At 43.1% G+C, this 16,448-nt stretch overlaps 1 protein-coding gene across 6 annotated transcripts in view; it reads left to right on the plus strand.

Annotated features, from left to right (window-relative positions):
- The window catches only part of KALRN (kalirin RhoGEF kinase), a 766,757-nt gene that overhangs the window by 326,372 nt on the left and 423,937 nt on the right, over positions 1 to 16,448 (plus strand). For all 6 annotated transcript variants that reach the window (XM_074967163.1, XM_074967166.1, XM_074967164.1 and 3 more), the window contains exon 6: positions 16,093 to 16,215. In XM_074967163.1, coding sequence (XP_074823264.1) covers positions 16,093 to 16,215 — 123 coding nt within the window. The remainder of the gene's footprint in view (positions 1 to 16,092; positions 16,216 to 16,448) is intronic.

Here is a 16,448-nt window from a genome sequence, read left to right on the forward strand (position 1 = left end):
AGTATAAAGCGTCATGAGATGTCAGAGTTTAAACCTGTGACTATTCCACGACTGTGGAATAAAAATAAATAAATAAAAAATCCACAACTGTGGAATAAAAAACAAAAACTCGATGATAATAACAATGGGGGATTTCAACTATCCCCGTATTGACTGAGTACACATCACCTCAGGAAGGGATGCTGCGATAAATGACTGCTTCTTGGAGAAGCTAGTCCTGGAACCCACAAGAGGAGAGACAATTCTTGATTTAGTCCTAAGTGGAGCACAGAATCAGGTCCAAGAGGTGAATATAGCTGGACCGCTTGGTAATAGTGACCATAATATCATTAAATTTAACATTCCTGTGGCGGGAAAACTCCACAGCGGCCCAACACTGTAGCATTTAATTTCAGAAAGGGGAACTACACAAAAATGAGGAGGTTAGTGAAACAGAAATTAAAAGGTACAGTACCAAAAGTAAAATCCCTGCAAGCTGCGTGGAAACTTTTTAAAGACACCAAAATAGAGGCTCAACTGAAATGTATACCCCAATTTAAAAACATACTAAGAGAACCAAAAAAGAGCCACCGTGGTTAAACAACAAAGTAAAAGAAGCAGTGAGAGGCAAAAAGGCATCTTTTAAAAAGTGGAAGATAAATCCTAATGAGGAAAATAGAAAAGAGCATAAACTCTGGCAAATGAAGTGTAAAAATATAATTAGAAAGACCAAAAAAGAATTTGAACAGCTAGCCAAAGACTCCAAAAGTAATAGCAATTTTTTTTTAAATACATCAGAAGCAGAAAGCCTGCTAAATAACCAGTGGGGCCACTGGACGATCGAGATGCTGAAGGAGCACTCAAAGACGATAAGGCCACTGCGGAGAAACTAAATGAATTGTTTGCATCGGTCTTCACTGTTGAGGATGTGAGGGAGATTCCCAAACCTGAACCATTCTTTTTGGGTTGCAGATCTGAGGAACTGTCCCAAATTGAGGTGTCATTAGAGGAGGTTTTGGAACAAATTGATAAACTAAACAGTAATAAATCACCAGGACCAGATGGTATTCACCCAAGAGTTCTGAAAGAACTCAAAAGTGAAATTGCAGGACTACTAACTGTCATCTGTAACCTATCATTTAAATCAGCTTCTGTACCAAATGACTGGAGGATAGCTAATATGACGTCAATTTTTAAAAAGGGCTCCAGAGGTGACCCTGGCAACTATAGGCCGGTAAGCCTCACTTCAGTACCAGGCAAATTGGTTGAAACTATTGTAAAGAACAAAATTGTCAGACATAGATGAACAGGAAATATTCAACGTGGTCTTTGTAAAGGGAAATCATACCTCACCAATCTACTAGAATTCTTTGAGGGGGTCAACCAGCATGCGGTCAAAGGAGATCCAGTGGATATAGTGTATTTAGATTTTCAGAAAGCCTTTGACAAGGTCCCTCACCAAAGACTCTTAAGCAAAATAAGCAGTCATGGGATAAGAGGGAAGGTTCTCACATAAATTGATAACTGGTTAAAAGATAGGAAACAAAGGGTAGGAATAAATGGTCAATTTTCAGAATGGAGAGAGATAAATAGTGGTGTCCCCCAGGGATCTGTACTGGGCCCAGTCCTCTTTAACATATCCATAAATGATCTGGAAAAAGGAGTAAAAAGTGAGGTGTCAAAATTTGCAGATGATACAAAACTACTCAAGATAGTTAAGTCCCAGGCAGACTGCAAAGAACTACAACAGGATCTCACAAAACTGGGTGACTGGGTAACAAAATGGCAGATGAAATTTAATGTTGATAAATGCAAAGTAATGCACATTGGAAAACATCCTAACTGTACATATACAATAATGGGGTCTAAATTAGCTGTTACCACTCAAGAAAGAGATCTTGGAGTCATTGTGGATAGTTCTCTGAAATCGACTCAAATTGCAGCGGCAATCAAAAAAGCGAACAGAATGTTGGGAATCATCAAGAAAGGGATAGATAATTAGACAGAAAATATCATATTTCCTCTATGTAAATTCATGGTACACCCACATCTTGAATACTGCGTGCAGATGTGATCACCCCATCTCAAAGAAGATATATTGGAATTGGAAAAGGTTCAGAAAATGACAACAAAAATTATTAGGGGTGTAGAACGGCTTCCGTATTAGGAGAGGTTAATAAGACTGGGACTTTTCAGATTGGAAAAGAGGCGACTAAGGGGGGATATGATAGAGGTCTCTAAAATCATGACTGCTGTGGAGAAAGTAAATAAGGAAGTGTTATTTACTCCTTCTCATAATGCAAGAACAAGGGGCCACCAAATGAAATTAATAGGTAGCAGGTTTAAAACAAACACAAGAAAGTATTTTTTCACACAACACACTGTTAACCTCTGGAACTCCTTGCCAGAGGGTGTTGAGAAGGCCAGTACTATAACGGGGTTCAAAAGGGAGCTAGATAGATTCATGGAAGATAGGTCCATTAATGGCTATTAGCCAAGATGGGCAGGAATGGTGTCCCTAGCCTCTGTTTGCCAGAAGCTGGGATTGGGTGAGAGGGCTGCCGGCTTCTCCGCTGACGGGGACAGGGCTCGGGCTTCCAGCCCCAACTGCCTGGCCCCGCTCTCCCTGGGGCTCGGGCTGCCAGCCCCGTGTGGAGCACTGGGGCTTGGGCGACCAGCTCCCCCGCTGACGGGGGCAGGGCTCGGGCTGCCAGCCCAAACTACCTGGCCCCGCTCTCCCTGGGGCTCGGGCTGCCAGCCCCGTGTGGAGTGCTGGGGTTTGGGCTGCTGGCTCCCCTGCTCATGGGGACAGGGCTCGGGCTGCTCATGGCGATCGTGGGAGGTCCCGGATGACTGTAAAAAGGCTAATGTAGTACCCATCTTTAAAAAAGGGAAGAAGGAGGATCTGGGGAACTACAGACCAGTCAGCCTCACCTCAGTCCCTGGAAAAATCATGGAGCAGGTCCTCAAAGAATCAATTCTGAAGCACTTAGAGGAGAGGAACGTGATCAGGAACAGTCAGCATGCATTCACCAAGGGCAAGTCATGCCTGACTAATCTAATTGCCTTATATGACGAGATAACTGGCTCTGCGGATGAGGGGAAAGCAGTGGACGTGTTATTCCTTGACTTTAGCAAAGCTTTTGACACCGTCTCCCACAGTAGTCTTGCCAGCAAGTTAAAGAAGTATGGCCTGGATGAATGGACTATAAGATGGATAGAAAGCTGGCTAGATTGTAGGGCTCAACGGGTAGTGATCAATGGCTCCATGTTTAGTTGGCAGCTGGTATCAAGCGGACTGCCCCAAGGGTCAGTCCTGGGCCCAGTTTTGTTCATTATCTTCATTAATGATCTGGATGATGGCATGGATTGCACCCTCAGCAAGTTTGCAGATGACACAAAAGTGGGAGGAGAGGTAGATACTTTGGAGGGTAGGGATAGGATACAGAGGGACCTAGACAAATTAGAGGTTTGGGCCAAAAGAAATCTGATGAGGTTCAACGAAGACAAGTACAGAGTCCTGCACTTAGGATGGAAGAATCCCATGCGCCGCTACAGACTAGGGACTGAATGGCTAGGCAGCAGTTCTGCAGAAAAGGACCTAGGGATTACAGTGGACGAGAAGCTGGATATGAGTCAACAGTTTGCCTTTGTTGCCAAGAAGACCAATGGCATTTTGGGCTGTATAAGTAGGGGCATTGCCAGCAGATCGAGGGTCGTGATCGTTCCCCACTATTTGACATTGGTGAGGCCTCATCTGGAGTACTGTGTCCAGTTTGGGGCCCCATACTACAAGAAGGATGTGAAAAAATTGGAAAGCGTCCAGCGGAGGGCAACAAAAATGATTAGGGGACTGGAACACAAGACTTATGAGGAGAGGCTGAGGTAACTGGGATTGTTTAGTCTGCAGAAAAGAAGAATGAGGGGGGATTTGATAGCTGCTTTCAACTACCTAAAAGGGGGTTCCAAAAAGGATGGATCTAGACTGTTCTTAGTGGTAGCAGATGACAGAACGAGGAGTAATGGTCTCAAGTTGCAGTGGGAGAGGTTTAGGTTGGATATTAGGAAAAACTTTTTCACTAGGAGGGTGGTGAAGCACTGGAATGTGTTACCTAGGGAGGTGGTGGAATCTCCTTCCTTTGAAGTTTTTAAGGTCAGGCTTGACAAAGTCCTGGTCGGGATGTTTTAGTTGGGGATTGGTCCTGCTTTGAGCAGGGGGGTGGACTAGATGACCTCCTGAGGTCCCTTCCAACCCTGATATTCTATGATTCCCCACTCTCTCTGGGGTTCGGGCAGTCTGCCCTGCAACTGGGTCCCACCTGCTGCCTCCAATCCCTGGGGTCCTCTGTTCGCCATTAGTGAAATTTTTCTTTGGCAAACCCCCTGTAACGTTCTGCGAACCACCAGGGGTTCACGAACCCCAGTTTGGGAACCACTGCTCTAGGGTCAGGGTTTTAGTGCATAATTTTGTAAATGCTTACATACATATATAACTTTACCCAAGTGAGTAGATCTTTAGAAGTCCAGTGATAAAGTTAAGCATGGGTAAAAGTCTTTGCAGGACCAGGCCCTTCAAGTTCAGTTAGAACTTCCATATCAACCACCAACGGTTTACACAGTAACTTTTTGTGGAAATACTGGTGTGTTCATATTATATGCATTGCAAAGACTATGGGCCTGATCTAATTCTCATTAAATTCAGTGGGAATCTTTGCACTGACTTTAATGGGTGATGATCAAGATCTTATATTTGGAAGCTTTATAAACCTCAAGAAAGTGACTTTGACCATTACTCCTATACAAGTATTATTTTGTGAAAAGGAAGTTTTAAATGTTTGCTTAGCTTCAAATGTCCTCCATGTGGAACCTCTCATACTTTTCTCTAGTTGAGCCAATTTAAAACTGGATAGGTGGCACTGGCAACCCAACATGCATGCAACATCTCCTGTAAGTGATGGATTGCTTTGCTTTAATTGGTAAGGAATTTCTCTGGGCCTCCTACTAATTCCTCTAGCCTCGTCATCCCTTCAGATGCATTGCCTGGATTTCTTTGCATTTGATTATATACATAATTGGTTACCTGTCCTTCATTCAAATAAAGACCCAAAAGATTCTGTTAGAATAATAACATTTCTTAAGTGTGTACCAGCTCATAAGGAGACAGCAGAGACTAAATATTTGTGTGAAGTATTATGTACCATGTTGAGCAAAGCTCATTATGAAACCTTACCTCATATTTTTGTTGGGTCTTTTCCAATCACTCTTGAGTTTGTTTTTAGTATTTGAAACCTATCTCTGGTTGTAATCTTGTCAGATCAAATCAGCTAAGCAGTGTCAGGCATGGTCAATACTTGGATGGGAGACTGCCAAGGAAAACTAAGGTGGTGGAAGAAGTATAGCTGTTGATTCAATAGGTGGTTCTTTTCTATCTGAGTCCAGAAATCCAAGACATATATGTATAAATTAGATATTCTTTCAGGCTAATTGTTTTTCTTTGTTATCATCATGGTAATATTTTCAGGGATTCTATTCTGCCCCCGCTTACCAGTCCTAGCCTATTTCTTATGGCTTGGGCTGAGGATTCCTGAAAAGAAGGAATTGTTCAGAGGTGCCTTTTGAGAGGTGGAGATTTTTTTTTGTCTCTGTAATTGCTAATGAGCTATTTCTTTAGCAAACATGTTCCGTGTATTTTTTTTTTTTGGAAGCAGGAGTGCTATCACTCATATTTGCATGCCGTGGGGAGGGTTCATTGGCTTGATGTTCAGACTGAAATAATAATTAGAGCTTGGACTGAGCTGAGAAATTCAGACGTGGATCTGAACCCAAACATCAGCAGAATTTGAGGGTGTTTTTGTAACATACTGGCTAAGTGCTTGTGCTGGTGACATTGTAACAACCCACCACTGATCATCGATGGAGCTAGAAGTAGAGATCTTCAGCACCAATACAGGCCACTACCACTGGAGATAAAGCTGGTAGTAGTTGCTGGTACTACTAGTAGTAGCTGGTGGTAGTAGCAGACTTATCCCCACTGTGTTGACCAGGCACCGGGAGGGGACACATTACCGGCAATTAGCCAGTGTATTACATTTGGATCATTTTTTGCTGTATAGATAGGAGACAACAGAAAAATTTGGATCCTACCTTCCCCAGAGTTTGAGGGTATTGAGAACCAGGGTTTGGGCTCAAGCACATCTCTCATGTTAGTGAGTGTTATAAGAAAAATTAAAAAAGGGAGAGTTGTTACGATCATACTTAGGTGTTATGGTAATGAGCGCTATAGAAAACCATAGGTTAGAGTAGTGTCTCTATGGATGCTCCATTTCAGAGGTGCATGTGCACCACGTGCCTTCAATCAGAGATTTTCATTAACACTGTCAGTTTGGACTGTGCATGGGCCCTACACATCTTCATGCCTCACACTAAGGCTATATAGAGCTGTGTGGGCAAATCACCCTCACTTCCTTCTCAATGGCATCAGCCTGAGATAGAGCTTTAGAGTGTCTGCCTTGAACATGCCTTGACTAGAAGCTTTTTTCTTCTGCTAATGAGTTTAGGTTTTAGATAGTTTGCTAGTTTGTTAGGTTAGTAGTTGAGAGGATTCATTTTGTTCCTCTCCCTTCTTTCTGGGGAGGCTTGCCTTCCTAGGAAGGGCATGCCTGTTTCACAGGGTTTCAAATGCTGCATCTCTTGGTAGGAGGCCATCCTAGTTAGCAACAGACGCTCTGAGTGCATTTGCTGCTTTGGAAAGACACATTTCCCTCAGAAGTATAACTTCTGTCTGGCCCTTAAATCCAGGATGAGGAGGAACTGGGGGATTAAGCTGAGTCTATTCATGATGGAACATTCACTTTGCCTTTCTCCAGAGCCAGCTGAGGTGAACCCCCCTGTACACCAGTCTTCAGGCAGATCCAGTGCTCCCATGATGTCTTTCCCCAAATTCCCCTCTCTCTCTCCATCATCCTTGACATCGTCCAGCAGAAAAGGGTACCAGAGATGATGGGAGTCTGGTGACTGAATAGGTCTCACTGCCGAGAGGCACGCAGTACCCCCTGAGCAGTGGAGACTCTGGTTCATCTGTCACCAATAAATCCTTTGCGTACCAAAATTCTTGTGGTACTGACATGATGGTGTGTCTGTCTCTACAGGTAGATGGTACCAAAGATTTAGAGTGCTCCAAGGTTGGCACTGATGGAGTTGGACACTTAGATTTGCATGGTACCCAGGAACCCATGAGAGGATGTGCCAGCAGCAAAGCTGTGTCCGATGGTACTAATCTGGAGGAATGTTTCTCCTTGCCCTCTTTGTCACGTCTGGACTCCACCCAGGTTCAGCTGGAGCAGTGGCAGATCTTAGAAGTGCTCTGGGACTTTCCAGCCTCACCAGTACCGGAGCAATCCTTTCCCTTTATGGTATCAAACCGAGAGGTCAAAGCTTCTGGGTCAACCTATGAAAGACCAAGGTCTTTTAGAAACAGGCTCCTTATGAGGGGAATGTGAACTCCTGGAGCCCTTCGAGGAGGTCTCTGGAGTCTATCCCTTTCTTGGGAAGAGTTGAGCTGAGTTAAAAAGGAGCACTGGATCATGGCAAAATATAATTACACAAACTACACAAAATGTACCACTTTTATTGAGTACCTTCCACTGAAGCAATGAGAGCAATTTCAGGCCATAACTGCTGAGGGACAGTTACCATCCAGGACATCCCTTCAGGCACCCCTAAATGTAGCAGATGCCTTGCCAGTTCCATCTCTATGGTGGTAGTTATGCACAGAGCATCCTGGCTCCAACTTTCTGGCTTTCCCAGAGGTCCACAGCACTGGAGCGGACCTCCGCATTGATGGTCTGCAAGTTGTTTTCAGAGAACACAGAAAAGTCCCTGAACACTTTGAAAGATTCCAAGACCACTTTACGATCTCTGAGAATTTACACTCCTACAAACAAAAGAAAATTTAGTAGGTCACAAACCTCCTAGAAATCTGGCCCAATCCACTTCTCTGGATTCCAAAGAACCTCTCAAGAAGAAACAGATTCCCAGAAGAGAAGATCCCCTCATGCTTGTGGCCTGAGTACTCAGCCAGCCTCAAAACACCACTTTTGATGGGCTGGTCAAAGGTTCAAATCCTCCTCATTCCTTAGTTCACCAGCTGCAACAATTTGCCCACCTCCCCACATTTGGAGATTGGCTTCCTCATTTTCAGCATACAAGGATACTGATTTCTCCAAGAATAATTTGTCTGTAGTATCGGTTTCCATATACTCTTTACCTCCCTTCCTCCTTTCCACCCCACTTCCCCCATCCGTATTCGAGGAACCTTTCTCACAAGCTCTCACTGAGACAGGAAATAAACTCCCTTCTTCATTTAGGAGTGATTGATCCTGTCCATGCTCAACACAAAGGAAAGGGTTTCTACTCAAGATACTTTATCATACAAAACAAAAACAGACAGTGGAGACTGATTTTAGATTTAAGGCTACTAACGCATGTTCCCCTGAAGTGGAACACCCATAAGGGAACACATCTCGAAGAACCACAGTTACTGCACGGGGTTCATAACCTCCTCTTATCATTTGGAATGATGCTGTAAATCCTGCATTATCTGAATTATCATTGGACTGGGTACAAAATTATTTCGTGTCCTTGTTTGTCTTCCCCATTCTTAAACAAGCAGTCATTATGCTTGCTGAAATGGCAGGTTTTATAGTTAGAGCTGGTCAAAAGTCAGAATTTCCTGAGGAACAAAAATGCTGATATTCTAAAAAAATTTGCTCCACTTCAGAGTGCAAAGCAGAATTTCAGAATGTATTGCAGAAGGGAAAAACACAAAAAAATGTTTTGAAATAATGGAAACATTTTGCTTCAAAAATTTCTAAATGAAATTGACCCTGGGAGCCCAAGCTCTGAAGCTCCTGGCTCAGCCATGGTTCCCACAGCTTCTAGGCGCTTAGCTCCCCATGAGCCCTAGCAGACTGATGGAGATCCAGGAGCCTAGAAGTCCTGAGAGTCATGGCTAAGCAAGGAGCATCGGAGCTTGGGAGCCACAGCTCCCACTCTGTAACAAGGAGTTCTCATGGCTCTGAGGCTCCCTGCAGGCTCTAGTTGGGGCTTAGCTCCTGGTTTAGCAGCTGGGAGCCTTCAAGTCTTGGGGCAGTCCAAGTAGTGGGGCTTTGCAGAGCTGAAGACCATGGAAGCCCTGGGGTCCCCAGCCCCAAGGCAGTCCATATGGTGAAGCTTCTCCAGAGCCGTGGATCTTGGAAGCTTGTGCTCCCTAGCAGCCTGCTAGTCGAGCTGGCAGGAAACCTTATCAAAACCCTCCCAATGGTTTGTCAGAATTTCATCAAAACCAATATGTTTCCACAAATCATTTGTTTTGCTGAACAATTCCTAATGAGTTGTAGTAACAGGGTCAGCCAGTAGGATCTGAAGCAAGGAGGCAGTACCCTCCTCCACTCTCAGTAAGACTTAGAACTATCATTCATTTATGATCAACTTGGGATCTGTCTTTTGGTCTGCTGTGTACTGGTGCAGGTGGCCCACTCTAGCAGGGGGTGGGGCAGAAGCAGCCAGGGAGGCTGTGGAAATCTGCAGCTAATTAGGGCAAAGCTTGTTAGGAGCCAGACAGGAGGCAGCTGCTGGGGCAGCCCAGAGGGGAGTCTCTTCCTGACAAGCAAGGGAGGAGGACTGGCTCCCAGGGAGAGCACCTGAGATAGAGCAGTGCTGGGCAGGCTCAGGGGAGCGGAGGGTGAGCTCTGGCCTGTTACCTGCTAGGCTGCAGGCCCCTGCCAGAAAGGGCCAAGAGGGTGCAAGGGCCAAGGGGAAGTGGCCCAGGGATGATAGGCAGACAAGGGGAGAGAAGGAGGGCGGAAAGGGCAAGGCTGCTGCTAGAGGGTTTCTGGGTCGGGACCCAGAGTAGCAGGCGTGCCTGGGTTCCCCCCTTCCCCTTTGCACTGCACGTGGCCGCAGAGGAGCATGGCCTGCTCCTTTGCTGCAGACTACAACTTTCCCCTGAAGTGAGGGGCTAGACTTTGGGTTGTGTTTGGCACCTGTGGCAGGTGCAAGCCAAAGGACTGTCGTGACCCCCAGAAGGGGGGGTGAGAAAGAATTAGTGGACATTGCCAGAGGGCAGTGTCCTGAAGAGGACACCACTGAGTGGTGGAGCAACATGGGTCCGAAACAGTGGAGTACAGCAGACAATGGGCAAGACACCACCCGCAGAAGGCACTCCGGAGCTGGACTGAGCTAATTCCCAGAGTGACCAGCAGGAGGCGACGCGGTGGTGAGTCCTGATCCCGTTACATGCTGCTTAACTTGGATCTCCCAGTCAACAGTGGACTTTGCTGACAAAATACCACTGGTTTTGGAGCCTGCTTAGAATGTTTTGTACATCTTGAACTGAGCTAATCAGAGCTAATTAATGCCAGGGTATGGATGGGGCAGTGGAGATACAGTTTTATATCCTAACTCACAAATGAAATAAACTTAGTAGGCTCAGTCTGGGTCCTAGTGGGGGATATTTAAGCACTAAAGAGTGGCACTGAACTTAGGGGAAATAGTTTAACAAACCTTTGTGAGAATGCTCTTTGCACAATGCTTGGATCTTATGATTCTTTCATACTGAAGAACTAATTCCCTCCATTAAATGCAATTTTTGTAGCACTTAGCACTGTTCGGTGTGTGCTTTCATTTTTCATTCATGTAGCACAAGAGATGCAGACGACAATGAAAATCACCTTAGAAGTTATCTGCAAGTTACTTGTGTTTTTAAAAAAATAAGAAAATGAACAGTCACTTAGAAATTCTAAATGCTTAATTGGTCTCCAGATTATTTGGAGCTGTGTGGAGAAGTGTCAATATGGGAGACATTGAGAATTGTTGGTTCATGTGTTTTAACCCATCTAATGTCCAATCCTAGAGTTATTTCAAACTTTCATAAAATTTAGTGTGAGTTCCATGGCTGTAAGACTGATTAGCGTACGAAAAGTCATTGACAGTCAGTCACTCCAATTAAAAAAATAAGCTGGAATGCTAACCGTAGCAGTAATTAAAGAATCATTAATATAATGGCAATCACTGGACTAGCTTAGGGTGATATTTTTCACAAATGGGTTGGAAACCATTGATTCAGTGCTAAGTAACACCATTTTAATGATAGGAAAACTATCTGCAGGCTGAGTCCTAAAATCTGGCCTACTTTAAAATAATCTGTGATAGAGAAATTAACCAAACCAAATGATATTTAACATTTCTACAGGACTCACAAGACAGCCCTTCAGTTTGAACTCCCCCTGCAGGTTCTGTGAAATAGCAATCACTGTCTTATCGCTTTGCTGACATCTTTAGTCTTTGAAGCAAACCAAGGAACACACTTATTTCATCTACATTAGCAACACAGGAAACACCAGTGTTTTTCAAGTGGGAAAGATATTGGACCTGAAAACATCTCAGGAAATCTTACACCAATAACCAGAGCCAGGACAGCCAATGCTGTCACACCGACAGACTCACCTCTCTTCTCCAGTGTTGCCAACTCTCATGATTTTATCACGGGTTTTGCAACATTTAGCATTTTTTCTTAAAGCCCCAACTCCTGGAGTCATGTTATTATATGATAAGCTCATTTTTCTTTTTTTTTTTAAATAGTAAATTTGTACCCCTTATGGTTGCAGAGAAAACCTTGGAAACATGAACCCCAAGAGCTCAAAAGTGGAAGGCAAATAAAAAGAACTCACAGTTTGTTATTTTAAAAATCTCATGTGAGCCAATCTTGTGGGGGTTCTTTTTGGGTGTGGCTCATGAATTTTGAAAACTTGTCTCCTTACCACCACATCATTGGGGTTTCACAAGTGCTTCTGTGATGTTTACTACTCATGCTTCAGTGTCACATGATGAGGAATGTGAAAGTATGAACCACTCAATGCTGGCAGAGTTCTATGGTGATAACAATGTGAGCCCTCTTCTTCCTCCCTGGGAAATCCCGATGTTTCCACCTTTATCACAGTCCTGGCCCAGAGTGAATGTGATTCCTCAGTTTTCCTGAGTAATAGGAAACCACTTGCTAGTATCTGCTAAGGCTCAGATTCAACAAAACACCCCTATTCATCAAAGCACATATGTAATGGTTCATTGCTTTGCTGAATCTAGGCCTCTCTTGCTACTTGTCAGACACATACTCCAGCTCCAAGGAACTCAACATCTTGTTAGGGACCAGGACGTAGGTGGTGTTCTCTAGTGAGTAGAACAGGCATTCAGGTCAGGGAGTGGAACTGAGAATCAGCACCATAGTCAACTGCTGATTACCAGAGCCAGGAGACAAGTGAATACGAAGCTGAGGGTCAGAGCTGGGGTCAGATACCAAATGCTAGAGTCCAGAGTCAAGCCAGAGTTGGAGTCAGAAGTCAGAGGTGAGAGTCAGAGCCAGGATTAGTCACCGATGGTCACAGGTGAGGTGTTAGTGCGTGAACCGGCAGAGGGGCAAGGAGCAGTCAGGAGCACAGTGGGAACTAGTACCATGGGCAGGGGCAAGGGAGGAGCCTGAAGCACGAATCAGAAATATGGTTGGATACAGCATGCAGGAAGCAGACACAAGCAGGATCCAGTGCAGCAGCAGGGAATCACCTAATTGCTCAGACAACTTCCTTTGTCACCTTTTGGCTTAAATAGCATGGCTGGACCAATCAGTGGAGCCCGGCGATCCTCAAGTCAAGGGTCTCGTGGATGGTGCCTTGGCTGTGGCTGTAGTTCTGCTAGCTCTTTAGCCAGCCAGATTTCAGCAGACATCAGATGGTGGTCAGGATGTGATAGGTGTGTGGAAACTCACTGGCCTGGATTTGAAAGCCAGGACATAACACACCGTTTCCTTCCCTGAGTTTACCATGTTATGGGAGTTTATAGTAGGTGGAGGAAGAAGGTCACACACTGAATCTTGGACCTTATCAACATGAGATAATTTGCCACAGGCCCTGCAAGTAATTTGGAGTAACATAAATAAATACAGTCAAAATCTGAAACATAGTTGAGAATGCCTTCCTAATTCTGCTGCTGTCCATCAACATGAATGAAGAACAATGTTTGGAAGGCAACACAGAAAATGATTGTGTGTAGCTCAAAGCTCCTGAGGTACCCTTTCAATTACTATTGTTTGTTATGATTTATTAAACGAGACAAAAGGATACATTTTTATTCATTTGAAATTTTAATTTTTCTCCTAGTCAGTTATTCTACCTCAAAGTTCATAAATATGGCTTAACTTAACCCAGATCCTTGTTCTATAATACAATTGTGGCTAAGATGAAGAAAGCGCTCTTTCACCCCCAGAAATAATCTGTTACTACTTGTTTTGTTTTATTAATCATTTAAATTCAAGTTGATTCCATTTAGCATTGCTGTGCATAAAATACTAGATTTACTATTTATTTTCAATGGCTTTCAGCCAGGTTTTTTTCCTTAAATGGTTCTAGCTTGGTTAAAAACATGTTCACATTTAACATGTATCTGCTTGAGATAAATCTGGTTTGGTTCTAAACAGAGAGATAAAACTCTGTTGTTTGGACATGAACTTTACTCTTGAAATATCTGTATTGTTTTATGGTAATACTTTTCTTGAGTCCACAGCTGCGTTAAATTCTTTTCTACTCAAATTGTATTAACTCTTAATGAGGCACTGTGATAGCTTTAGGTTGAATTACATTAGGTTGTTTTCTTCAGTTTAATCACTAAAGGTGTTTTGAAAACAGTGGCTACATCCTAGAATGAATCTGGTCAATTTCACAGTCTGAAATAATGAGTGAGCAGCCAGATTCTGATCTGTTACAGTGGTGTAAATCTGGCGTGATTGTACTGAGGTCAACAATGTTGTTCTGGATTTACACTGCTGTGATGGAGATCTGAATCTTTCCCTAAATATCTTCCATCAGCAAATGTAAAATACAAGATAAGGTACAAAATCTCTTCCTGCAAATAAATTAATGTAAAATAACACATTAAGGGGACAGGTTGGTAGGACTCGTCTTTGGAGCAGGGATCAGTGTAACAGCTCTAAATCTGGTGTTACTAGAGCTTTTATAAGGTTTATTCTTCTCCCTGATGTAAGGGGTATTAAATGTTACTTGTGTAAAATCCTCTACACAGTGAGACTAGAACAAATCCTATTGTTGAAATGAGCATTTAGAGCAAAATCCAACTTCACTGGAGAGGAGTTTGAGGTGTATGTACAGAGCCTATTTTCAGCCTAAATGTCTGTGTAACTCTTCGTGCCAATGGAACCTATATGTGCACAGGCAGAGGAGAACTGACCTTGGGAAATAATAATAATGTATAATACGTGGAAGCTAGAATCTTTCTGTTCTTAAGGTGTCACCAGTCAAACTTTTTGTTATTCCATTGATTTGATGCTGGTATTTATCTGAGGTCACATCAGTAGCATAACAAAGATTTGTAGCAATCGCTTGAGCATATGGTTTTTGTAGCTAAGCTGTTCATTTGCCTCCCTCCCACTCACAACAATGTAAAACCTCATGCCTCTTCAGCACCACCAAATGACTGTACTGAGACTGTACTCCTGGTATTATTCATTATTTATTATTGGTATTATGGTACAGCCTAGGAACCCTGATCAGGGCCCCATTGTGCTAGGCATTGTACAGACATTTAACAAACAAGACAGTCCTTGACCTAAAGAACTCACGCTCCACATGTCAGAAAGCACATAAAAGGTAGACAAAAGAGATAAACTGCATGAGAGTGGGTTGCGAGGATAATGTAACAATAAAACAGGGTTTAGTGGAAAAAAATCTGAGTTCATCTTTTGCCTAACCAGTGCCAGACGAGAACGAAGACTTCCAGTTTGTTTAGAATTTATTCTACAGGGAAACAAAAAACAATCAGGGTGCTATTTTTCAGTCAGTAAAATTAAAGTCAAAACCATTTGGTTTGGTAGGACTTGTTTGGCATGAGAAGAAGTGTTGTCTTAATGGTCATAGCTCACAACTTGGAGCTGTAATCTAGCATAGAATGTCCTCTGGAGTCTTATTTTTTATTAAACTATAGATCCCAGCCGTGGCTGCTGGGTTCTAGTCCCAGCTTTTCCACTAACATGCTTAGACCTTAACCAAATCACTTAACCTTTACATACTCAGTTCCTCTATCTGTGAAAATTGAGGTGATATATACTGTGCAGTGTGTGATATATAATGGTACAGTGTGAGTATGTGTGTATTAAGGCTCAGGACGTTGGGTTGGGACACTTAAATTCTGTTCTGGCTCTTCCTCAAAAAGGCTCTGTAACATTGGACAGGTCAATTAACTTCTCTATTCCTCAGCGTACTCATTTGAATAATGGGTATTATAATCCTTATCTACCTAATAGCTAACTTGTGATATTTAATTCATAAATGAGCTCCTTGGATGTCAGGTGTTATATAATAAAAGATGGAGACTAATAAAACTGATGTACAGAATTTTGTTAGAGTTACATCCAACATACCAAACTACTTAGACATCTGTTTTCCTTTGAAATGGAGCTAAGAGCAGTGAGACCCTGACAGGAGTATGGACCACAGAATTAAATAAAATGTGTATGTGTGTTTCACTGTAAGCTAACGTTTCGAAGCAAGACGGCTCTTTGTTTTTGGGGGGAGTAAGTACTAATAAAAATCAATGTAAAACCTCAGTTTGGTTTTTAGCTGAAACATGTGGGGAGCTTATTCATATACTACAAAGAAAGAAAAAGAAGAAAACCAAATCATTATTGTGTAAAGATTAGTGATCCATTCCTAGGTTCTGGTAACATTATGAACCGCAAGAGCATTAGTCAATGGAATAACTTCTAATGTAGGCCCTGTCACTGTAGTCTTTCTACTTATGGAACTCCGATCAAAGTATAGGAAAGGACTATAGGATCAGCTTGCAGAGAGACCGGCTTACCATGTGGGTTCACAGAGAAGGTGGTAATAACTTAAATTTTGTCCTTGTTTGAATACACTCTATTCAGATAAGGGATGTTTTTTGTGGCGGTACTAAATCATTTTTTGTCATTCGCATAAATCTGTGTCAGAAACGTTCATATTTGTATTTTGCACTTGATCTTACTCTTTGTCTGGTGTGAACTTTCTATAGATGTTCGACTGGATCAGCCACAACAAAGAATTGTTCCTGCAGAGTCATACAGAGATTGGAGTGAGCTACCAACATGCCCTCGACTTACAGACACAGCATAATCATTTTGCAATGAATTCCATGGTAAGTTCAGAGATGCACTGTAAATATGGATTCTGTGTGAGTGTGTGTGGGAGGGGAAGGGACAGGAGTGAGCATCCACTCAAAAGAGACCTGCAGACCTATGAGATGTGAAGAATTAAAGAAGGTCAGGCTGGGCGTGGAGGAGCAGCACTTTGTTCTGGGAAGTTACCTTGTCAGCCCTGATGTTGCTATATGATCATTTCCTTGATTTAAAACCAGGCCAGTCCTGTGGA

The sequence above is a fragment of the Natator depressus genome, chromosome 11, assembly GCF_965152275.1.
Source record: "Natator depressus isolate rNatDep1 chromosome 11, rNatDep2.hap1, whole genome shotgun sequence".
Lineage (NCBI taxonomy): Eukaryota > Metazoa > Chordata > Testudines > Cheloniidae > Natator > Natator depressus.